This window comes from Elgaria multicarinata, chromosome 10, assembly GCF_023053635.1.
Source record: "Elgaria multicarinata webbii isolate HBS135686 ecotype San Diego chromosome 10, rElgMul1.1.pri, whole genome shotgun sequence".
Lineage (NCBI taxonomy): Eukaryota > Metazoa > Chordata > Lepidosauria > Squamata > Anguidae > Elgaria > Elgaria multicarinata.
The window spans coordinates 18,795,940-18,820,640 of NC_086180.1; the positions used below are offsets into that span (position 1 = coordinate 18,795,940).

At 42.7% G+C, this 24,701-nt stretch overlaps 2 protein-coding genes across 2 annotated transcripts in view; both read left to right on the forward strand.

Annotated features, from left to right (window-relative positions):
• Nucleotides 1-24,701, forward strand: part of IBSP (integrin binding sialoprotein) — a 347,644-nt gene that overhangs the window by 224,611 nt on the left and 98,332 nt on the right. The gene's annotated exons all lie outside the window — the stretch shown is intronic.
• LOC134405024 (dentin sialophosphoprotein-like) lies at nt 14,081-22,911 on the forward strand. Its single transcript, XM_063136082.1, has 4 exons — nt 14,081-14,118; nt 16,680-16,764; nt 18,125-18,946; nt 21,277-22,911. Exons 1-4 carry the CDS (start codon nt 14,081-14,083, stop codon nt 22,909-22,911), a joined length of 2,580 nt encoding a protein of 859 aa, XP_062992152.1.

Here is a 24,701-nt window from a genome sequence, read left to right on the forward strand (position 1 = left end):
GGACTTTTCCCCTGCTTGAACTTCATTAATTAGTAACATGGTGAAGTAACACAGTGCAAGTCAAATTGGGCAAATGGAATGAATACAATAGTCACCATATCTAAAATACACAGGTTTTCAGGCATGCTGAATTTAATATATGAAGAGCTTTAAGTAGGGTAACCATATGGAAAGGAGGACTGGGCTACTGTATCTTTAACAGTTGTATAGAAAAGGGAATTTCACAGAAAAGGCAGAAAGCCACCTAATGATTGGTGTTTGGGGAAAGGGGACGGGCTAGGGAAAGGGGACATGGCCTTCTGGGTAATCTTGGAGGGGTAAATTTGTTCCCCGGGCCTGAGGTCCTGCTCCCCAACTGTAAAGCTTTCCTCACTGGCTCCACCCCTGAACCTTTTGTAAAGCTTTCGTCATCCCCCACCTTTCCCAGATCTGCCTCAAACATTATAAGCGACCTACATGGGAAGCACTTTTAGTGTAAGAATTCCACCTGTATAGTGACAGTCACACATATATTGTGCCATCAATGCTCGCAGTGTATATTGGAGTGGGCTGCTCATGCAGCAGGAAAAGTGAGCGTACCCTCATGACTCGCCTGTCTGAGGGGGTTAAGCCTTTATTTCTACACCTCAGTGAATCTTGGCTCTGAACCTATGAGGGAGACACAGGTTACAACAACAAGGAAGTCCTTATATGGTGCTGCATTCCCCACCATTTCTGTTGCCTAAGGGATATCTCTCCAAAGAACGTGGTATTTACTCAATTTCCTTAAAGGACAGCCACAAGGAGTACTGTGTAATTACTTTCAGGCTCAGCACAGACAGCTCCAACAGCTTGTAGGCAAACTTGCAAGGACAGTGGAAGGTGTGTGGCATTTTTATTTCCCAGAGGAGATGAACAAAGTTGGATTCTAATGGGATTCCTCCCCCCGCCACAGAAGATAGTGCAAGATGATTGATACATGATTCGTTTTCATAAGTAGCAAGAAAATATCTTCTTTATCATCATCATCATCATCATCACCACCACCACCATCATCTTCATCCTCCTCATCCTCATGCTGTACTTTAGAATATGTAAAGCACTTCACATACACACCTAGGGATAAGAGTGCCAGTGTTGGAAATTAGGAATTCCGATCGGTGGGCCTGAAAGCTCTTCCTTCTGGATAAGGGGTGGAGCCTAGAGGAGGTTCAGGGGGTGGAGCAGTGAAGAACAGATTCAGTGATAGGCCCAGGTATAGCTCAGCACTTTTGCTACTGTAAAAGCTGGCCAGTTGCCTAAGGTGTACAGCTTAAATAATGAAAAAGGCAGAGGGGGATTATTATTATTATTTATTTATTTATATAGCACCATCAATGTACATGGTGCTGTACAGAGTAAAACAGTAAATAGCAAGACTCTGCCGCATAAGCTTACAAATCTAATAAAATCATAGTAAAACAATAAGGAGGGGAAGAGAATGCAAACAGGCACAGGGTAGGGCAAATTTTTAAAAAATAACAGCCAGGCAAAATTACCTTGTATGTGTGTGTGTGTGTGTGTGAGAGAGAGAGAGAGAGTGTGTGTGTAAGAGAGTGTGAGAGAGTTCCGTCATATCCCCACATTCAAGGGAAATAGACCCCCATGATTAGCTGGTAATGTGAATATTGCTTTTGACATAATATTAATATACTAGACACACTGAGTAAATTTAGGTTGTTGTCCAGACTTCTATCTGTGAGCTGACAACCAACTTCAGCAACAGGATAAAATGACTACAGTTCAAAAAGAGTGCGTGTTGGCTAAACTACACAGTAAATTAAATGCATAGCATGCAGCTGATCCTCACCATTTTGTTTACCTTAGTGTAAGCGTGTGGGGCCTGATTTGGATTGTGACCGCTGCACGCAAGTAGGGGAGGTCTAAACCTTTCCACTGAGCCACCACCTCCCAAATCCCCACCACCACCACAATGCAGAAACTAAAGAGAACAAAAACTCAACTATGGAGTGCCCCCATTTTTACGTCCCCCTTATAGGGAAGGAATTTTTGGGAGGTGGGGAGAGGAAGTGGCCAGATGAGATGTTATAAACTTCCCCTACCTATGTGTGTTGGTCCCAATCTGGATTGGGACCCTATACGCTTACACTAAGGTAAACAACATGGTTAGGATCTCAGCTGCACACTACAAATTTAATGCAGAGTGTAGTCCAGCTCAATCTTTTATATTTAATGTATATATTTAATGTAGCATTTAGTTTAGCTCTTGAAAAAGTTTAGATGAAAAGGAGCCAATCAGGCACATTTTTAAAAACATATATATTTTCTCTGGGTGTCTGTGGTTGGAGCTGTTATGTCTCATTTCCAAAACAGCCTGCAAGAGTAACTAGCCCTTTGTGTTTAATATACTGTGGTTTATCTATTTAAAGGCCGTCTCTTCCCACAAGAATATTGTTTTGCCAGACAGATAATGACTGGGATGAGCATACTTATTTAGACTGCACACCTTCTTTGACCCTGCTGAGTGCCAAAAAGGTAACTTTATAGAACCACTTCCAGACCTTCCACCAGCTAACCATTTTCTGCTTATCTACCTAGGCCCAGTTTACACAAAGAGTTGATGAGAACCAGTGTAGTGTAGTGGTCTTGGACCAGGGCCAGCCCAAGACATTTTGTTGCTTGAGACGAAGAACAAGATGGTACTTCCTGCAATTCAATGAATCTGTCTTCAACATTGAGAAAGTCCTCCACTGCACCTGAAGGCAGCAGGTTAACTTCGGGGGTGCAGAGCAGGGCACATGGCGCATAGATATCTCCTCCAATATTTGCCATCTCCTATAATCTGCTGTCTGACGCAACTGCCTCATTCTTCCGAATGGTAGGACCTGCCCTGTGTTGGACTTAGATGGAGAGACTCAAATTCAAAGGTCAGTGGGTGACCCCGAGCTGGAAATTCTCTTTCAGCTCATTCTTCCTCACAGGATTGTTGTACAGATATAATGAGGCGAGGAGGCCCTTGACCTCCTCAGATAGGGTGACCATATGAAAAGGAGGACAGGGCTCCTGTATCTTTAACAGTTGCATTGAAAAGGGAATTTCTGCAGGTGTCATTTGTATATATGGAGAACCTGGTGAAATTTCCTCTTCATCACAACAGTTAAAGCTGCAGGTGCCCTGCCCTCTTTTAAACCTGGTCGCTCTAGTATAGCTCCTGCAGCTTTAACTGCTGTGATGAAGAGGAGATTTCACCAGATTCTCCATATATACAAATTACACCTGCTAAAATTCCCTTTTCTATGCAACTGTTAAAGATACAGGAGCCCTGTCCTCCTTTTCATATGGTCACTCTACCTCAAAGGAAAAGCAAGATTAAAAATCATAATAAACAATAATAATATAATTCTAGGGTGCAAAACCTTTCAGTTTAAAGTAAAAGTTAAGGTAGTAAATGAAGGCACATTACATTGCATGCTAAGATGGGTAGTGGCATGTCACAGCCAAAAACTCCCTGCATTGCACACAAGCACACACTGCAGCATGTTGCATGCAAAAGAGTGTGTGTGTGTGTGTGTGTGTGTGTGTGTGTGTGTGTGTGTGAGAGAGAGAGAGAGAGAGAGAGAGAGAGAGAGAGTATATATATATGTGTGTGTGTATATATATATATATATATATATATATATATATATATATATATATATATATGAAAAAAATATATTGTAGAGCTGGTAAAAGTGCAGAAGGACAACTAAAATGATCAAGGAGCTGGAACATCTCCCCTATGAGCGAAGGTAACAGCTGCGATTGTTCAGCTTGGAAAAAAGGAGGCTGAGGGGAGACATGATAGACATGTACAAAATTATGCATAGTATGGAGAATGTGGACAGGGAGACATTTCCCTCCCTCTCTCATAATACTAGAACCCATGAAGCTGATTGGTGGGAGATACAGGTCAGATGAAAAGAAGAACTTCTTCCCAGCACATCGTTAAACCATGGAATTCACTACCACAAGATGTATTGATAGCCTCCAGTTTTGATGGCTTTAAAAGGGGGTTGGATGAATTCCTGGAGGAGAAGGCTATCAATGGCTACTAGTCCTGATGGCTACGTGCTGCCTCCAGTATCAGAGACAGTAAGCCTATATACACCAGTTACTGGGGAACATGGGTGGCAGGCTGTTGTGCACCCATGTTTTGCAGGTCAACAGATGGTTGGCCACTGCGGGAACAGAGTGCTGGACTAGATGGACCCTTGGCCTGATCCATCATGGCACTTCTTATGTTCTTATGAAGCAGTTTGTCATGGGCAAACGTAGACCAAAAATTACAGGCAACCACACACAGCACAAGCATTGTATACGTCACATGCAAGCATGCAGGGCAGCACATCCCATGCAAAGAAGTGCAAACATACACAGCAGCACATGAGAAGCACATACAACTATAGCAGCTCTCCTCTCTCTTCTACTGTCTTTCTCAGCTGAAGTCTGCAATGGGATGGCCGTTTTAATTTTCGGAAGAAGACTGGCTTGGGAAAGTTTCAATCTGTCAGTAAGAATGTTCTGAATAACTCAAGAAGGATGACTATATAGAAAGGAGGACAGGGCTCCTGTGTCTTTAACAGTGTTATTGAAAAAGGAATTCAGCAGGTGTTATTTGTATGCAGGCAGCACCTGGTGAAATTCTTTCTTCATCACAACTGTTGAAGCTGCAGGAGCCCTGCCCTGTTTTGAAGCAGGCCTTGAGGCCTTCTTGGCCTGCTTCTCTCCCTCTCTCTCCTTAATTTTTTATTTGTTGGTAGTTGTTTTGACAAACATCAAATGGTTTTCTTGGCGGGCTTCAAATATGAAATACCTTAAACTGTCACCTGCAAATGCTGTCAAATTCTAAGTACTATTAAATGGTCTTCCGAGTATATAGTAGCGTAGGGTGACCATATGAAAAGGAGGACAGGGCTCCTGTACCTTTAACAGTTGAATTGAAAAGGGAATTTCAGCAGTTGTCTTTTGTATATATGGAGAACCTGGTGAAATTTCCTCTTCATCACAATGCTTAAAGCTGCAGGTGCCCTGCCCTCTTTTAAATCTGGTCACTCTAGTATAGCTCCTGCAGCTTTAACTTGTGATGAAGAGGAAATTTCCCCAAGTTCTCCATATATACAAATGACACCTGCTGAAATTCCCTTTTCTATGCAACTGTTAAAGATACAGGAGCCCTGTCCTCCTTTTCATATGGTCACCCTAAAATATAGTCACATACTAAATGCAATTGCAATTACTGCATGTCAAATGGCAAATACAATTGCACCTGCACAATTATCACAACTGGCCAAATTACAGAGTTCTATCCAAATTTGAGGTGGTGGTGGTGGTTGTATCAGTAAATTTTGGTAGTGGGACTGTTTAAGCTGGATGGCATAATCCAAAACGTAAGACAAGTTACTGCTTGACAACCTTCTTGACCTTAGATATACCACTTTCCCAAGCTTTGAAGCGGTGTGTGGTACTGCTTCCTGACCTGCTACATGCAGAACTCATATATTTAGACAAATTAGAAGCATAATTATAGCATACAAACCCCAAAGGATATTGACTTCCTTTTATGAGAAAGCATCCTATAGGCAGCTTATAGGAGTGTTGCATACACTTTGAGAGTCCTTGTGTTTGTCTCTTTACTTCAGGACTGACATCTGCCTTGACTTAATTTTTCCGTTTGTTGTACTCCATGTATTGCTTCCATTTGTTATGGTGGCTCTTTCTTCTAGGCTATACAAACAGCAGATTATATGATGATTGTACCACTTTAAACATCAGGTGAGGGACTGAATGCTTCCCCGTGTGGAAACAAAACCCCTCACTGCCTACCCTTGACACCCTGCTAGAACGCAGCAGGTTGTGACCATGGACCATAAGTGAGTCCATGTAAAGGGCCATTTCTGTAGTGTGCAGCCATAGATCTATGAAAATTACAGAGCCTCTGATGGATGGCAAAGGTAAATCCCACAACGGAGGGAGGGTGAGCGTGTGTGCCTGCTGTGTGGCCATGCAGCAGATGCCCAGGAACCCACAAGGGCTGACCCACTTCCGTGGGGGGAGGCCCTCACTTTGGATTTGGCCGGCGAGATCACATTACGCCAGTCCTTTTACAACTTCATTGGCTGCCAGTCCAGGTCCGGGCCCAATTCAAAGTGCTGGTATTGACATTTAAAGCCCTAAACGGTTTGGGGCCAGGTTATCTGAAGGAACGCCTCCTCCCACATGTACCTACCCGGACCTTAAGATCATCTACAGGGGCCCTTCTCCGTGAGCCCCTGCCAAAGGAAGTGAGGCAGGTGGCTACTAAGAGGAGGGCTTTCTCTGCTGTGGCACCCCGGTTGTGGAATGAGCTCCCCCAGAGAGGTCTGCCTGGCGCCTACACTGTACTGCTTTCGTCGCCAGCTGAAGACCTTTTTATTCACTCAGTATTTTAACACTTAATTTTAACTTAAATTTAAATTTTACTGTTTTAACTCTGTATTTTAATCTTATATCAACTTTGCTGTGTGGTTTTATCCTGGTTGCGCTTTTTATATTGTATTTCGTAATTGTGTTTTAACCTGTTGGGTGTTTTACTGTGGTTTTAATTTTTGTGAACCGCCCAGAGAGCTTCGGCTATTGGGCGGTATAAAAATATAATAAATAAATAAATAAATAAATAAATGGTTTTGAAGTGAGGTGGCCAGCCCTGAAGCACCACAAGTCGAATCAGGGGAATTTCAAAGGCTTTGAAATAGCCTCCAAGGTGAATTGGGGTGTATGTGCACAGCCCTACTTTAAAATAATTAAACCTATGCACACATTCTGTGGCCCAGAGGTTTAAAAAAAAGAGCAGGCAAAAGGTTTCTCCTGAACCCTTTCTCCACTTGTACTCTGTAAAGTGCAGTAGAAGGCAATGAATTACTTCCAAGTAGACATGTTTAGCCCACTTCTCTCCTCATGTCCACCTTTTCATGACACAACTTTTCCTTCCTCAATCAGTGCAGCTCCCCCAGCCTGCACCGAAGGCAGTTGAGGACCTACAGATTCCCAAACCATGCTGAAGCCACCATGATGCAAAAATCCATCAGAAACACGAGTTTGAAAAAAACAAGGAGGCTTTTACAGCATGAATACCCACGCTTGCTATGGAGAGGGTTGTGTGTCATGCGTTATGATCATCTGGGAGGTGCAGTAGAACCAGAGTAAATGCCCTGTGTAGATGGGGTCATGGTATATAGATATTATCAGAGGATAGATATCATCAAAGGATGTTCTTGTAATAGTCTAATTCGCTAAACGACAAATGTTTAACTGCCTGCCTGATATTGAAGCCTACACTGAAGACGCCTCCATCCCCCCACCCCAGACACCACCTCAAAGAGCACCTTGTGAATTCCCATGTGAACAAAGCACAAGCTTTCTCTTAGGTACCATTTTGCTACTTGACATCTTGGTTTCCAGCAAAAGAACTGTGTGGTCCAGTAATTGTTGTGCACTTGACCACACTCTGCCCATAGAGTGGATGATAAACAGATGTTTTATACCTGAAATTCAGCCGCACTGCTTTCTTTAATTAGGCTGCAGCAAAGAATAGTGTGGCTAGAATTTTGTGGAGATATATGGCACACTTTCCCCCCTTCTGCTCTTTTGCAGGAATAGCCAGAGGTGGGCTGCCCATTATTAAGGATTGTTTCTCACATTATGCTTTGAAGACGTCACTGCACTTTTGAGAGCCTTCCTCACTGCTGAATGTAAAGCCCTGCTGGATATTCTATAGTTTGCATCAAATGTAACACCCAAACAAGTTTCTGAAAACAGCTCACCTCATAATGTCTGACGCTCAGCTTTCCCCAACCTGGTGCCCTTCAGGGCCGTGTCTACACCAGCTGTTTATTCCAGGATAATATCAAAGTCGTCCCTGCAAGGCCACATGACGCAATGCTGATCCCACTGTGATCTCGAGTCCACCATGCAGTTATTCCGGGATTTCGCTGACTGCTTTTGTCATGGTTCCACCCCCACCCCCCACTTACACTACAGTCCCGAGGTCTGCAGCTGGTGTGCCCCCCTTTGCCAAGCTGTTGCTGTTCGCTGTGAGTTCCTGGATCAGTGAACAGCCAATTAGCTGTGAGGGGCGTGCACATGGACATTAGTGTCTTTCGCCACCGAGGTCTTTGTTTGTTTGTAAACAAACAAATCCCTGCGCAGAAGCGCCTTTTTGACACAGTGCCTATCCCCTCTTGTGTAGCTGTGTATTTGCGCTGCTGCGCATCTCTCAGGAGTTATTAAAAAAAAGTGCCCTGTACCCATCTGCCTAGTCGTGCCCCCTTCTCCTGAAACACATTCGCAACTGCCGTAATGAGGTACTTATTCTCCCACAATAGCACTCCTTTACTTGTGGGAAACATCGCTGGCGTGTGCCCCGTGAGTGATGATCGCAGAACTGGGAAAACTCGCAACCACCCATCCTCCCTTGCGAAAGGGCGGTAGGTGTAGATTCACCCCAGATGAGCTGAACTACAACTCCCGCTATCCCCAGGCAGCGTAGCCACTCTGCACCCAAACCACACATGGGCTGGGTTCACACAACACACTAACTCACCTAAACAATCCAACAACAAACCATGCATTCTCAAGGTGGCTTGTTCAAGAAAAATAAGCCACACTGCATGGTTAAGAAGCCACTCTGGGGAAAATGTCCTGGCTTCAGATAACATGCTAACAGTTCAACAAACAACCCATGGTTCAACAACAACCTACACCCAACCAGTGAGTGTGGGTTAGTGTCTTGTGTGAACCCAACCACTGTCTACTGGTCCTGTGCCACCTGCTTTACAAAGATAAAACAAGATACTTTACACGGAGTCCAGAGGAGACACACCTTGGTTGAGGACAAAAAACAGTGGGTGTCTCTTGCCATCATGCCCTGCTTCTGAACTTTCCAGGAATATCTGCTAGGTCATGGTATTTTGATTGAACAAGTTGATTTTACAAATGTATATGATAGCTCATCCACAAATATTCTCTGGGTGGCTCACAGCGGGGAAGAGGATGGAGCTTCAGTTGAGACATATAGAGATGTCTTCCCCCAAACTGGTACCTTTAGATGTGCTGGACTGCAATTCCCATTACCCCAATTAGCACTGGCTATGCTGGTTGATCAGAATTGCAGTCTATTACATTTGGATGGTGCCAGATTGGGGGAAGGCTGGTCTCAAGACATGCAGAGACTTTCAGGGCAGCATTAGAAAAAGCATTGTATCAAAGACGCGAGAAGTCCTTATTCCTCTCTGCTCAGCACTAATGAGACCACACTTGAAGTATTGTGCATGATTCTGGGCACCACATTTCCAGAAGGACATTGACAGGTTAGAAGAGAGATAGAGGAGGTCAAGAAAGATGATATAAGACTTGAGGACATGCCCTATGGGGACAGGTTGAAGGAACTTGGGATGTTCAGTCTGGTGAAAAGAAGACTGATGGGAGACATGTTAGAAGTGTTCAGGTACATAAAAGGATGTCACAGGGAAGATGGTCAAGAACTATATTCCATTGCCACAGAAATTAGGACCCAAAATAATGTTTATAAGTTAAAGCTACCTAGATTTTTTATTAAATATAAGGAAAAACTTCCTGATGGTAAGATCTGTACAACAGTGGCACAGTCTACCTATGAAGGTTGTGCGTTCTCCATCTCTGGAGGTTTTTAAGAAGAGGCTGGGCAGCCACCTCTCATGGATGGTTTAATTGGTTTTCCTGCACATCCCAGAGGGTTGGTCTAGATGATCCTGGTGGTACCTTCGAACTCCACAATTCTATGATTCTATGACTTTACTATTGATGAAGGGACCCCTCCTTCCTGTATGAAAAGGTTTGCTGGATAGCCTATTGAATGCCACCTACTTTCATGCTTTTATGACTTTCAAAATAGTTTGCATAATGAAAGATTGAGTGCATCATGACAGACCAACAGGGTGATTCTTTATCACGGCCATTTGAGTAATTAATGCCCATCCTGAGCAAAGCACATTTTTCACCAAGGATGGCTATTCAGTGGAGAAAGTTGGAGATTATAAAGTTGAATGACCACAATGGGGAAAAAATGTCTGGGTCACCGTGTCTGGAGGCACTGCTGGTTACTTTAGCCAGCTGATTCTATATATTTAAAGAGAGGCTACATGTGAGCTTTTTAATTAAGCAGCAAGAAAGCAGTCTAGTCACACTGGAACCGAGTTGATTTTTGGGGGCTATGAAAGCCTTTTGTCAGGTTAAGGAAACGTGGGTGGTTAATATGTACTTCACCACCAAAGTTGCATCTTACAGCGCCCCGAGAGCAATGATTGGTTAGTATCTGACACAAGCAGGGTTTAAATCTCAGCGGGTTCAAAGGTGACAAGCACAGCTCCAGCCAGCCGGGTTGCCGTGATTCGAGATCTTGAAGATAGCACCGTTCTTGGAAGTCAAGGTAAGAAAACACTGACCTTGACCATCAGCTACTTTATTTTGCTTAAAACAACAAATAAGGGTATCATTGTGCCCTAAAGTTTAGCAGATGTATTTTGGCATAAGTTTGCGTGGACTAGAACCCAATTCAAATTAAAATATAAGACAAAGCACTGTGTGGATAGCTGCAAATGTGAGACGACATAAAAGTGAACACGACCTTTTTGAAAATCTCATTCTGTTCAGTGGGACTACTCATGAGCCCAGGAGTTGCAAGAAATAGACTGTAGTTTTGAATGTAAAGTCCTAATTTATATTAATATACATTTCCTTCCTCCTCAAGAAAAGCATTCCAGATCTTTGATGCTTTTCTATCAATGTGCAGGTTAAATGGCAAATAGAAAATAATTGTTGCTTTCAGTAAATGTATTCTAACAGTTAAGAGTCTTGAATTATAACTAAATCAGTGTCTTAAATTATTATAATTACTTAGGAAAAGCATTGTGTCATTCCATAGTATAGATGGATGAATCTGTCAATTTCAGTTTCTTTCTTCTCGTTTTTCCAAACTTATGTTAAGTTTGTCCTGAGCTTTGAGAACTTTGTAAAATATTCACATGAAAATTCATATGCATTTTTCTAAATACATGCATTTTTGCATGCACTTTTGCCTAATATACATATGTTTTCCAAATATAATGCATTTGTGAATGTTATTTTCACTATATACACATATTTTGATTGGAGAACTCCACTGCAAAATTTGGAGAAGTGCGAATTTCAAAGGATAACTCAGTTTTGGTTTGTGTCTTGGTTCAAAAATGCCCCCCCCTTCTGCCTCATCCCAATAATAATAATAATAATAATAATTTATTTCTTACCCGCCTCTCCACTTGAATCGAGGCAGAGAACAACAGCAAATATAAAACACATTAAAAACTGATTTAAAATGTAGTATACATGATTAAAAAATCCTTGAAACACCCTAAAAACATTCAAAAACATCCCTAGACTGTCTCACAAAGCTTTGCAAGTGCAGTCTAGGAACTCAGCCAAGGTTTTTTGTTTGTTTGTGTTTTGTTTGGAACAGAGCTGGGTCTCCTACACCAACTGTACAAGCAAGAATGCCCCCCACCACCACTACATAAGCTTGTGCTGTATCTCCAACTGCACCAAAAAGCCCCCAATTGAAAGGAAGAACTAGCTGCCATTCGGTTGGGAGGTGCTCCAATTTAAAATTGGGTCAGTGTGGCCTTCTCACATTTGTCGTGAAGTAGACCATGCGGTATACTTTCACTGGTATAAATCTCAAAATGTTTTCTTTCTGAGAACATTTGATCAGAAAACCAAAAGCACAGCCTTGCTCCCTAGTAGGCTGCTTACATCCCAATCAGCTGCAAGATATGCCCATTGCTATTCAGGAAACAATAACAGTAGATGATGATGATGTGTTGTGGTTAAAGTGACTAGTGCTCATTTGGTCGTGCAACTCACTGGGTGACTTTGGGCCAGTCACTGACACTCAGCCTAACCCTACTTCATGAGGTTGTTGCGAGGATAAAATGCAGAGGAGGAGGAGGAGAAGGACCATGTGAGCTAACTTGAGTTCCTTGCAAGAGGAAAAAGGCAGCATAGAAATGTAATACATAAATAATAAAAAATATCCCATTCTCATACAGTTGTCCTCAGAATGGCATAGTTATACCATTATACCATATAATAATATATCGTCTTCTCCCATATAGTCCGCCCCGCACGCTCAGGTCCTCTGGGGTGAACTTACTTCAGTCAGCTAAAACTAGGCTGACATCACTTTCCCAGAGGACCTTTTCTTCTGTCGCCCCCAGATTGTGGAATGGCCTGCCGGAGGAGATTCGTAAAATTAACTCTCTGTGTGATTTTAAGGCAGCTTTAAAGACTAGCCTTTTCCGGCAGGCCTATCCAGATCAATGTTAAATCATGAATTTTTAAGATGTATCGGTTCCTGTTCTAATGTTGTTCCCCGCCTCGATCCAAAGGGAGAGGCGGGTAAGAAATAAATTTATGATGATGATGATGATGATGATGATGATGATGATGATGATGATGATACAAACAGGCATTAAGAAAGGGGGTTCTTCCAACAGCACTCTGCGCTAAAACAATTTGTTCCAGGTTCCACTTGTTTCATGTTTTATTTCCCATTTAAAGTACTCCTGACGCCAGGTTTTTGAGGGCGCTTGGGCAAGACACCCTTCAATGGGCTCTCTCCCTCAGTGGGGGCTGTGGCATCTACTGCTTCTCCGCCTCCCCACCACCATTGTCTGGGCCAGAGTGAGAGGCAGGTGAACAAGCAGGTTACATTGGTGGGACAAGTCCAGGGTGTCTTGTCAGTGGGCCCCAGTTGGGATGTGGGCTTTTGGCAAGTGTAGACTTGATACCACCCCTGCTCCTGAATAGTGTGTAGACCCTTATGCACATAATATTGTATGCTTAGGTGTATAGTTCATTCTATGATCTGTTTATTTACAGCCCATTTGAAAGGTCAGGCTGTGCCTGCCAATGAAGATGAAGAGAACAATTGTGTTTCTTTGCATTGTTGCAAGCGTTTGGACAGCCCCAGTAAGTCTTTCTTGGTGGCTTTCTTTAACAAATGTCAGATCTTTTCAGTGAAACAAAAATAGCAGGCAAATCTGTAGCCTATGCCATAGACTGGAGCGTCAGAGTGGTGTAGTGGCTAGGGTGTTGGAATGGGACTCAGGAGGTCTGGGTTCTAGTCACTACTCAGCCATGAAGCTCACTGGGTGATTTGTGGCCAGTCTCTCAGCCTAACCTACCTCACTGGGTTGTTGTGAGGGTAAAACGGAGGTGAAGAGGGCCATGTAAGCTACTTTGAGTTCCTTACAAGAGGAAAAAGGCGGCATATAAATGTAATGATCAATCAATCAATAGATGGATGAATGAATGAATGAATGAATGAATATGTTGACATGTGAAAGCAGTGGCTGTAATGTAGGAAGAACTCGCAGTGTAAAAGGTTCCATCGTGTCGCCTGGGGAAGGTCATCATTAACTTGGCAATGTGCCAGATCGTGCATATGCAACTCTGCACACATAAAGCACAGTGCGGCTCTGAAATTTTCCCTAGCTTCTGTCGACCTCACGGAGCATGCGCAAAAGATCTCTACTCTATTGTTGTGCAATGATGTTATCATGCCACAACGACCCAGAAGTCTCCCCGCTCATGTGCAGCAGAAGTTAATTATTTGGTCATTCATTCTTCAGTAGTATACTGTCTGTTTGTGCTATTATTTGTGGGATATTTATTTCTGAAAGTTGCTAATTGTCTAATAGGAAGACATGGATGCCCAAAGTATGAAAAGCAAGGCACTTGATATGAAATTGGCAAAGTGCAAAAAGAAATCAAATGCAAATTATTTTTCGTGGAAAATATCCTATTTAAAATGCTAACCTTTATAGCCTGTTAAAATCCTCTTTTCTCCAGGCCCCTTTCCCCCTTTTATTGATGTTTCCGTTTCATGTTACTTAATTCTACTATATAATTTACAAATCAGACAAAATTGCTCTCTTTGAAGCTGATTAGTGTTTTCAGTGAACTTCAGTTGCCCTTTTAACTATGTTTTCTGATTTAAAGCTCTCGGAGAATGAACGAAGGAGTGACAGTAACATCAGGGGAAATCAGGTGAGCACATGTTTTTGTAAAGATTTCCTAGCATGCATGTAAATTGTTTCTGCACGGATGTATTTTCCTGTGACATACATTCATATTGCTCTGCTCTTGGTCTGTTTTGTTGTTTAGTGCTTGCTGTACAGTTCGTAGTGTTCTCTTAAATTTAAGGAATTCAGCAGGTGAAAAGGAAGGGCAAAAGGACAGGCTATGCTATATTAAGCCACAGAACTAGAGCAGGGAGTTCTGTTCACAGGAAAGTTTCCTATTAGCAGGATAGTTTGAGGCTGTATTCTAGGGATCTGGTGAACTGTGAGGTCCCAAATGTTTTGGTGGAGTGGAGAATGACTTCCATTAAGTGAGGTTCTCATTGGGCCAGCCCTACCATAAGGCAGAGTGGCTATGCTGCCACAGGCAGGTGGTTTGGGGTGTCCTGTAAGGGCAGAGAGCCAGTATGGTGTAGTGGCTGGAGTGTTGGACTGGAAGTCGGGAGATCTGGGTTCTAGTACCCATAGAAGCCCACTGGGTGATTTTGGGCCACTTACAGATTCTCAGCCCAACCTACCTCATAGGGTTGTTGTTGTGAGGATAAATAGAGGATAAATACACTGCCTTGGGTTCCTTAAGGAGAAAAAAAGGCAGGATATAAATGTAATCATCGTCATCATCATCATCTATCAGAGAGTAGGAGAGGCCCTTGTGGGATGTTGTGCCTTAGAAGCCCAAATAATTTTATTGGGCTTGTGTACTATGCCGCTTGACTTGGTGTGTATGCGGAACATTTACTATTCTGCCTCAGTCATCAAAATATCTTGGGCTGGCCATGGGTAGTCTCTGTGATGAGCCCAAGATATCTCAGCAAAATGTCAAGCCCAAGACACCTCTGTTGGGATGTCTGGTAGCAACAGGAAAGTCCTACAGTACAGCCTTCCCCACCGTGGTTCCCTCGAGATGCATTGAACTACAGCCAATACATCTACAGAGAGGGTGCGAAAGGCAGCATTCTTAAATTGTGAACAAAGAGGAACAATTCCGGGGTGTGTGGGTGGGAAGATGCATGATGAAAGAAGAACATAAGATCTGTTCCTAATAAACAACATGCACATTTCCCTAGTCCAAAAAGAAAAGAAAGATATCAATAAAAGCCAGTGGAGGCTGGTGGCTCCAATGTCAGTGGGGCGGTGAATCCACTCTGGGTTTCAGTCAGTGCCAGTCAGACCTCTAAAGGAGCACCTTGGATTTATTTATTTATTTATTACATTTTTATACCGCCCAATAGCCGAAGCTCTCTGGGCGGTTCACAAAAATTAAAACCATCATAAAACAACCAACAAGTTAAAAACACAAATACAAAATACAATATAAAAAGCACAACCATGATAAAACCACGCAGCAAAATTGATATAAGGTTAAAATACAGAGTTAAAACAGTATAATTTAAATTTAAGTTAAAATTAAATGTTAAAATACTGAGTGAATAAAAAGGTCTTCAGCTGGCGGCGAAAGGAGTACAGTGTAGGTGCCAGGCGGACCTCTCTGGGGAGCTCATTCCACAACCGGGGTGCCACAGCGGAGAAAGCCCTCCTCCTAGTAGCCATCTGCCTCACTTCCTTTGGCAGGGGCTCACGGAGAAGGGCCCCTGTAGATGATCTTAAGGTCCGGGTAAGTACATATGGGAGGAGGCGTTCCTTCAAATAACCTGGCCCCAAACCGTTTAGGGCTTTAAATGTCAATACTAGCACTTTGAGCTCCTTTAGAGGGCTGACTGGCGCTGACTGAAACCCGGAGCGGATTCACTGCCCCACTGACATCAGAGCCACCAGCCTGCACTGATGAGAACTACAAGTTCAATCGCAGCTTTTAAAGCTCAGCTAAAAACTTTTCTTTTTCCTAGAGCTTTTAAAACTTGATTTTGTTCTGACTTTTATACTGCCTGTTTGGTGCATTCTCTTCCCCTCCTTATTGTTTTATTACGATTTTATTAGAATGTAAGCCTATGCGGCAGGGTCTTGCTATTTATTGTTTTACTCTGTACAGCACCATGTACACTGATGGTGCTATATAAATAAATAAATAATAATAATAATAATAATGCCAGCATAAGCTCAAGCTACGTGGTCCCAATATAGTATATTACTATCTTTCCCATCGCAGCACTGTGATGGCTTTAACGTAGTTTGAGATTTTGGAGGCAAGAGCCTACTTTATCAGATGCATCTGATGACCTATACTCTTGCCACACATCTTACGCCACAACAAACCAGCAAGTTTCTGAGAGGCAGCCGAAGAAGAAGAAGAAGAAAGAGGAGGAGGAGGAGAAGGAGAAGGAGGCAAAAGAGTGCTGTGGCAACAGATTAATATACAGCCACTCCTTTTTCATTTGCCCCTGGTAGAATAAATAGAAAGGTCAGGTGATGCTATCTTTACACCCAACTGTGTCGTTTTGATCTTGCACTCCTTTGAAATCTGACATTCTGCCCAGGCCTAACTTGGCACTTCCTGAAAAACTAATATTTAAAGAACAGCGGTTTTCCTGTCTGTGCCAAATTAAACTCCCATTTTAGCTCTTGTCACAGGTTCCAGCACATGGCCTTAAGCCTGAAAACAGCTCAGCCACCTGGCCTTGTCACTGTCACTAAAGGATATGGAAGATCAACAGCCGTTTGTTCACTGCCCAAGACATGCAAACTCCTATTATTTTGGTCACCGGGGAGTGAACTTTAGAAGAATAAAAAGTGTGTTATAAGAGACGTTACAGGACATTTTAATATACATGACTTGAAACATACAGCGCTTACAAAATTATGCAATAATTATACCAACAGGTAATAAAATATATTAGCTAGATAAATAAAGAGAACTTTCATTTTTTTAAAAAAGTAATCAAATTAAAGATTTACAGTGCTTGAATTGCGGGGAGGTGGTAGGGGGCCTTGATGAAATCCACAGCCTTAACCCCCAGAAGTTCTCTATTTTATTATTTATTTATTTATTTATTTATTTATTTTATTGCATTTTTATACTGCCTAATAGCCGAAGCTCTCTGGGCAGTTTACAATTTTTTAAGCTAAATTACACCCCCCCCCACACACACACACAAGTGTAGTGGTAAATTTTGAAGTGCAGGTACTCAGCATGCAGTCTCCACCCCCAAGGAAATCCAACATTGCAAGCAGCTGTGTTGATCCATATCAACAAACCAGTTCTAGCAGTTTTCATCTGCTAGAAAGCAGGTCTTCTGTAAAGTGAGTGGGCCTATATACACCTATGGCTGGGGAACATGGGTGGGAGGGTGCTGTCGCACTCATGTCCTGCTTTGTTGGTCCCTGGTTGACAGCTGGTTGGCCACTGTGTAAACAGAGTGCTGGACTAGATGGACCCTTGGCCTTATCCAGCATGGCTCTTATTTTTTTTAAAACTGTGGGTACATAACCATCAGAACTAGTAGCCATTGATAGCCTTCTCCTCTAGGAATTAATCCAACCAACTTTTAAAGCCGCCCTGAATCTCCCACCAATCAGCTTCATGGGATGACCCCAGGTTCTAGTATTATGGGAGAGGGGAAAAATGTCTCCCTACCCACATTCTCCACATGATGCATAATTTTGTACACGTCTATCATGTCTCCTCATACCTTCCCCTTTTTCCCAAGCTAAACAGTCACAGCTGTTGTAACTTTCCCTCATAGGGGAGATGCTCCATAGAATCATAGAATAGTAGAGTTGGAAGGGGCCTAAAAGGCCATCGAGTCCAACCCCCTGCTCAATGCAGGAATCCAGATGCAATTAGATCACCTGACATCTTTCAGGTGCCTAGTTCAGGACTTTCTGCAGCCTTGACTCCTCCTGACATCACCTATAGATCATGTTATGATTGCCACTTTGTGATACAACCTAAAGTGGTCCCTACATAGAACCCATAACACAAAACCAACTCTTAGTTTCCCCCCTCCTTTTTATTTCTATTCTGTCCCCACTGTTTCTCTTTCATTGATGCCTCTTTATTGTGTATTTCTTCATAGGTTGTAACAAGTGCAGATCGTAACAGTGAACATGATGCTGCAGGGAACAACATTGGATTTTATGAACATGAAAGCCACAGAAACATCAACTGCATCAATGGAGAAGGAGTCAGTGTTGACCATCAAGAATGTGAAAGAGAAGAAGCCGGCATGAATGTAGATGTAATCCATGGAGGTGCTAATTTAGTTAATGCTATTAGTAATGGGGATGGAAGACCTGAGGTTAACCATAGTCACATCAGAACAGATGGAACTACAGAAGAAACAGCTGCGGAGAGGGATTTTATTGGAGAGGAAACCCTTAGGGGTAACTTGGAAGGTGGGAATTTCAGCAGTACCAGTAATGGGACTGGAGAAGAGAATGTTCATAATACAATCCAAACAGAATATTCTGAGACTGGTCAAAATGTTGAGGACAGTGAAGGAGAGATAGCCAACAATAGCAATATGATGGCAGAAGGATATGGTGACACTACGGAAAACCAGAGCAACCATGTTCAAAGCACGAGTAGTCATGGACATGCAAATAATTGGTCTGACGATAACACAACAAACACATTTGTGGGAAGAAACGTCCATGGCGAGAGTATACATTGGGCAGACATTAATGAAGGTGGCAGTGGTATTGGTGAAGAAGGTTCTAGTGATGGCTGGGGAGATGGAAACTCAGAAGGTACAACAGATCTTGGGGTAAGTGAGAGTAAAAATCATAGTAATGGGGACAATGATCAGACTTGTGATGATGGGACAGGAAGCATGGGTGCTGAAGAGGACCAAAATGCAGAATTGTGCCTTGAAAAGAAAAGCAGTGGCATTGCTAAGGTGAGTTGGGCAATGCCATTGTTATTCTTTGTTTGTTTGGGAAGAGATGTTGTCCCTGGTATTTGAGCTCGACAAGATCAGGTCACTGCCAGCTTTACAAGGGAAGGGGCCAGCTAGGGACATATGGATTTTATTCAATCCATTGTTTCTTTTTTACTTGGATTATCAGGCAGCTTTCATTCCATTGTCTGCTCATTTACAGAATCAGATATTTTTGTATGAGAATGTCATTCCACTTGACCAAAGAGTAAAAAACTGAAATCCCTGGAAACCACATGACTTGGGAAAAACTGATCTGCTGCGGAATCTGCAAGTCAGATTAATAGAAATCCGAATACATCGTGGATTTCTCTGACAGCCCTAGGGGCAGCTTTGGGATCTTCACATGTTGATGGTACCACTCTTAGATGCAATAAAGACTTGCCCTGTGATAGCTATATGGCACAATTACACTGTCAAGTGGGAATCATGATCATGTGATTCATCTTGATTGCGCAAGGGCTCTAATCTACAGTTTGAGGCCTAAATGTATTGGCTTGGATCCTAAGCTAACCTAGGGTGCCATCTTGCACATGTTTAGGCCGAAGAAAGTCCTACAACTCTCAGCTTGCATTTCTTTCTTTCTAAACATACACAGGATTGCACTTTTAGGGAAATTTGTGGAAGGAAAGTTTCTCCTCCTTTCCTCCCACTGCAACTACCTGAACACCCCACCCCCAAAGTCTTTTGGAGATCTGAGGTCCCTTCCTGAACAATATGGAATCCGTTTGGGGGGGAGCTGCTAGGGGAGTGTGGAATCACCCCCAAATCAGACTTGGATCTTAAAAGAAGTTAACTTCCAGCACAATCCTATATGGGTCTACTTAGAAGTAAGTCCAAGTGAATTCAATAGAGCTAGTGCACCAGCAGCGACCCTTCCTGAGTTGGTCTGATTTGGCAACAGTTATCCATGCCCTGGTTGTTGTTGTTGTTGTTGTTATTATTATAAATTTAATATTATAAATATTAATATTATTAATATTTATATAGCGCCATCAGTTTTCATGGTTCATCATGCTTTGACTATTGCAATGAACTCTATGTGGGGCTCCTCCTGAAGAGTGTCTGAAAGCTTCAAGTGATACAAAATGTGGCAGCCAGGCTGCTAATTGGTGCACAGTATCAGGACCATATTACACCTTTTTTTTTAATACTATTTTTATTGATTTTCAAGTAAGGACAAATACAATAAACACACAGAGTAAAAGAAAACACTCAACAACAATATAAATGTTCCCACAGCACCACTATAAAAAAGCATGGGTGTTCATTCCTTCAATAAGCACTTGGTACCAGAAAAAGATGCAGGTTAAGTTAGAACCTCTGACCAAAAGGATTCCTGAGTCATTGGGGGTCTAGGTTCGCCAGGATTCATATTAATAAATGTGAAAAAATCCAACCAGTTTCCCACAAATGTGTCTGATGTTATTTCTCCTCTTGCTAACCTGCTGTGTTGTGTCAATTTATCATTTAAAGCTAGTTTCCAAATCTTATCAAACCAGCGTTGATGGTCAAAAGGTCTGTAGCTTTTCAAGAATTGGGCAATTTCCCACCTGGCTGCAACCAGCAAATGGGTGACCAAGGCTTTGGGAATAATGTTTCTATTGGCATTCCTAAAAATAGAAAGTAGAGCTTTCTTGAAAGTCCTGCACTGGTTGCCAGTTGCTTTCTAGGATCAATTCAAGGTTTTAATTTCCAGCTCCCTAAATGGCGCTTAGGGCCTGGCTATCTAAGGGACTGCCTGTCTCACTATGAACCTGCCCAATTATTACGTTCAGCAGAAGAGATCTGTTTGTCACGCCCGCATGAACAGGCTTTCTCCTGCACTGCTCCCAATCTGTGGAACATGCTTCCAGAAGAACTACATTCATTCCCCACTCTCTTGGGTTATTTTTTAAAGAAAGGTCGTGAAGACACATCTTTTGAATGCCGTCGTTTTAATGCTTTAATGTTTTACTGTTTTTAATGTTGGTGTTTTTAATTGTTTCAGGGTTTACTTGTTTTAAATTTTTTTGCATTGCCTTGTTGGCTTTTAAAAAAAAGCAAATAAAGTGGTGTATAAATGTTAATAATAAATAATAAAATAAATAAAATCCTAGAACCTGTCCCCTGGGTTTCCATTGCACTAAATCAACTTGAGTCCAAATACACCAGATTGAGTGATTTGTTGGTTTCAGTAAAAGTTACATCAGTGGTTGGTTTTTTGGCTCTGTGTTTTTTGGCAAATTCGTGGCTGTTTATGGCCATCTGAATTGCTTGCATTGATGCTTCCCTTTCCTTTTGGTCTCCAGGGTGCAGATGGTAATGATACAGCTGTGAGCAATGGGACCACAGGTGGCGATAATGTGAATGAGGAGGGGCTTCATAATGGGACCACCTCTCAAGATGCCAGTAAGCACAGGAATGAACCCACAAGTGATCAAGAGGATAGCAGTGACACCGGGGACACCAGTGAAAGCGAGAGCAGCAATGTTTATAGTCTGAGTGATGAATTGATGCAAGGGGATGAACCCGGCTTGGACGGCGCTGAGAACAGTAGCCAGCAAGATCCCTCTGACGAGGCAAGCAGTGGGGAGGAATCAGCAGGCACATCTGTGGAAGATGAGGAACAAAGTACTGATGAGAACCAGAGCAGTGAGCAGTCAGAGAGCAATGGCGAGGACAGTGAGGGTGGCAACCAATCGGGCAGTGATGACAGTGAGAGTGGGGGCACAACCGGCAGCAGCGAGAGCAGCCCAAGTCCATCTGAAAGCAGCAGCGAGAGTGAAAAGTCTGATAGCAGCAGCGAGAGTGACAGTAAATCCAGCAGCAGCAGCGAGAGTGAAAAGTCTGATAGCAGCAGCGAGAGTGACAGTAAATCCAGCAGCAGCAGTGAGAGTGACAGTAAATCCAGCAGCAGCAGCAGCAGCAGCGAGAGTGACAGCAAATCTGACAGTAGCAGTGAGAGTGACAAGTCCAGCAGCAGCAGTGAGAGTGACAATAAATCCAGCAGCAGCGAGAGTGACAGCAAATCCGACAGTAGCAGTGAAAGTGACAAGTCCAGCAGTAGCAGTGAGAGTGACAGCAAATCCAGCAGCAGTGAGAGTGACAAGTCCAGCAGTAGCAGCGAAAGTGAAAGCAGCAGCAGTGAAAGTGACAGCAAATCCAGCAGCAGCAGTGAGAGTGAGAGCAAAGCAGATAGCAGTAGTGAGAGTGGAAACAGCAGTAGTGAAAGTGACAAATCCAGCAGCAGTGAAACTGACAGCAAAACTGACAGTAGCAGTGAGAGTGACAAGTCTAGTAGCAGCAGTGAGAGTGACAGCAAATCCAGCAGCAGCAGTGAGAGTGACAAGTCCAGCAGTAGCAGCGAAAGTGAAAGCAGCAGCAGTGAAAGTGACAGCAAATCTGACAGCAGCAGCAGTGAGAGCAGTAGCAGTGAGAGTGACAAGTCCAGCAGTAGCAGTGAAAGTGACAGCAAATCTGACAGCAGCAACAGTGAGAGCAGTAGCAGTGAGAGTGACAAGTCCAGCAGCAGCAGTGAAAGTGACAGCAAATCTGACAGCAGCAGCAGCAGTGAGAACAGCAGCAGTGAGAGTGACACGTCTAGCAGCAGCAGTGAGAGTGAAAGTGAATCCGACAGCAGCAGTGAGAGTGATAGCAGTGGTCCACCAGACCCCAGTGAGAGTAGCAGTGAAAACAGCCAATCTGACACTGAGAGTGAGAGTGAAGGTGAGATGAGCAATGAAAGCGAGAGCGATTCAGAAAATGCGAGTGCTGAAAATGATACTACCAGCAACGGTTCTGAAGACACCACAGAAAATACAAGTGACAATGAATCTGCCACAAGTGAGGACAGTGACAGCGGCACTCAGTCGGAAGACGTGGGCACGGAAAGCGAATCTATAAGTGCGGGCAGTGAGAGCAATGATTCAACCAGTGATTATTGACCTAAAGTGAAGGTCAGCCAAATTAGTATGCCTTACAGCACTGGAAGCTATCATGATGGCCATGGAAAGGTGGACAAGGAATATATATATATAGAAGCAAAGATAACAGTGCTAAACACACTTATCTGGAAGCAACAGCTATTGAAATCTGTGGGACCTTTAAGTAAGTGTGATTAGAATCAGGCTCAAACTCAAATTGGGCAGATGTTAGGAGAAAGTCTGCTACCCAATTCCAACAGACATGAAGAAAAAAATAAATTTAAAATGCTATGTTCATGTTTTCAACTGCTACCATTTTGTTTGCAATAAATTGTGCATTTTCACTCAATGGATATTGGATTGTTCATAAACAGAGACAATATAATTAAAATCCAAGTTCTATATGCATGTTCATTCATCAAAGACCCCTGGTTCACAGAAGCTGATTCACATAAGCTCATTCATTACTTGATGGCAACATTAAGTGATGGTTTCCATGTATGATGAATGAGCAATTACAGATACAACTTTGGGTAAATGCACACTGGTCTGATTTTCTTTGCTTTCTTATTTGACATCATGGTTCCACAATTACACTCATAAGATTAAATATGCCCTGTGTTATAAACTGTAAAATAAATTATTATTTTTCATGTTGTCTCTTCTATTTTTCTTGGGAATGGTTTATCCAGTTTTTGCTCCCCTCTTTCAAAAGTAAATCCTAGAAAGGGATGACATAGAAATTCATCAGTGAACAGGAGGCTATCATACCTGTCCTGAATCCAGTGGTTGGGATCCTAAATACAATTGCTTATGATTGAATTCTATTTGATATAAACATTACTTCATCACCAGTAATGTGTTTTTAAGTTGCAGCTAGTAGGGGCACAATTCAGTGAATGCCACAATTGAACCAGTAAAAATTCTACACTCCCTGAACTTTCCTAAGTATATCAAAGAACATTCTCTTTTCCCTGAGCAGTGGACAGCCCAGGCAGCTTTTATTTCCTTCTGAAGGGTAGAGTAGGTTTATTTACAAATATACAAGTTGAGCAGATATTATAGGAGTGCAGAAGAAAGCACACTGAGATTGCATTCCACAGCAACCTCTGCTCAGGCAGAATCCAACGAAGTGCTTTTGGGCTTCCATTATTTTAGTATCCTACTTGGCACCTGTGAAGGACAGCAGATAGACTGCGCTGGGCAGAGGACAAATGGGTGATGTAGTTGGGCAGAGGACAAATGGGTGATGTAGCTGGGAAAGGGCAGTTTTAGTTTGGTATTATTATGCACAAATTCTAAATGATAAAGAATTCTAAATGACAAAGAGCCTTATCTACTTCAATGCCGTGAGTCATCTCAGATGCCAAAGGAGGTGTGAGATGAAGCTAATAGACCGAGGCCGAGGAAGGAGGGGGGAGGACGAGAGGAAACAGGAGAAAAAGTATATAGTTGGGGACCTGCCCCAAACTCCTTGTCTTGTCTTTGCCAAAGGATGTGGAGAGAACCATGGGGGTGGGGGTGGGGGGGGGAAGGCCCTGCTTATGAGTGAGTAGTCACAGTTAAGATGTTATTGTTTTATCAGTTACTGGTTGTTGTTTTTATCTATGCATGTTTCAAGTTACTTTTAGTTATTCTTCCCATGTATCTACCCTACCTTTAGTCTTAATAAAGTCTTCTACCTCACAGTTTGTGAGCCCTTTTTGTCTTGTCTTGGGTCCGTGCTAAATCCGGTGGTAACAGGTCACGGAAAGACTTGCTCAAAAAATTATAGCACCCATTGCTGAAAAGTGACTGAATCCACACTAGAA

Bases quoted from the DNA above. Each gene is read 5' to 3' on its own strand.
- LOC134405024 (XM_063136082.1), top strand. From the start codon at position 14,081: ATGAACGAAGGAGTGACAGTAACATCAGGGGAAATCAG. The intron at 16,765-18,124 runs GTTTGTTCACTG...ATTTCTTCATAG, and splicing joins GATATGGAAGATCAACAGCC to GTTGTAACAAGTGCAGATCG. The intron at 18,947-21,276 runs GTGAGTTGGGCA...TTTGGTCTCCAG, and splicing joins AAAGCAGTGGCATTGCTAAG to GGTGCAGATGGTAATGATAC.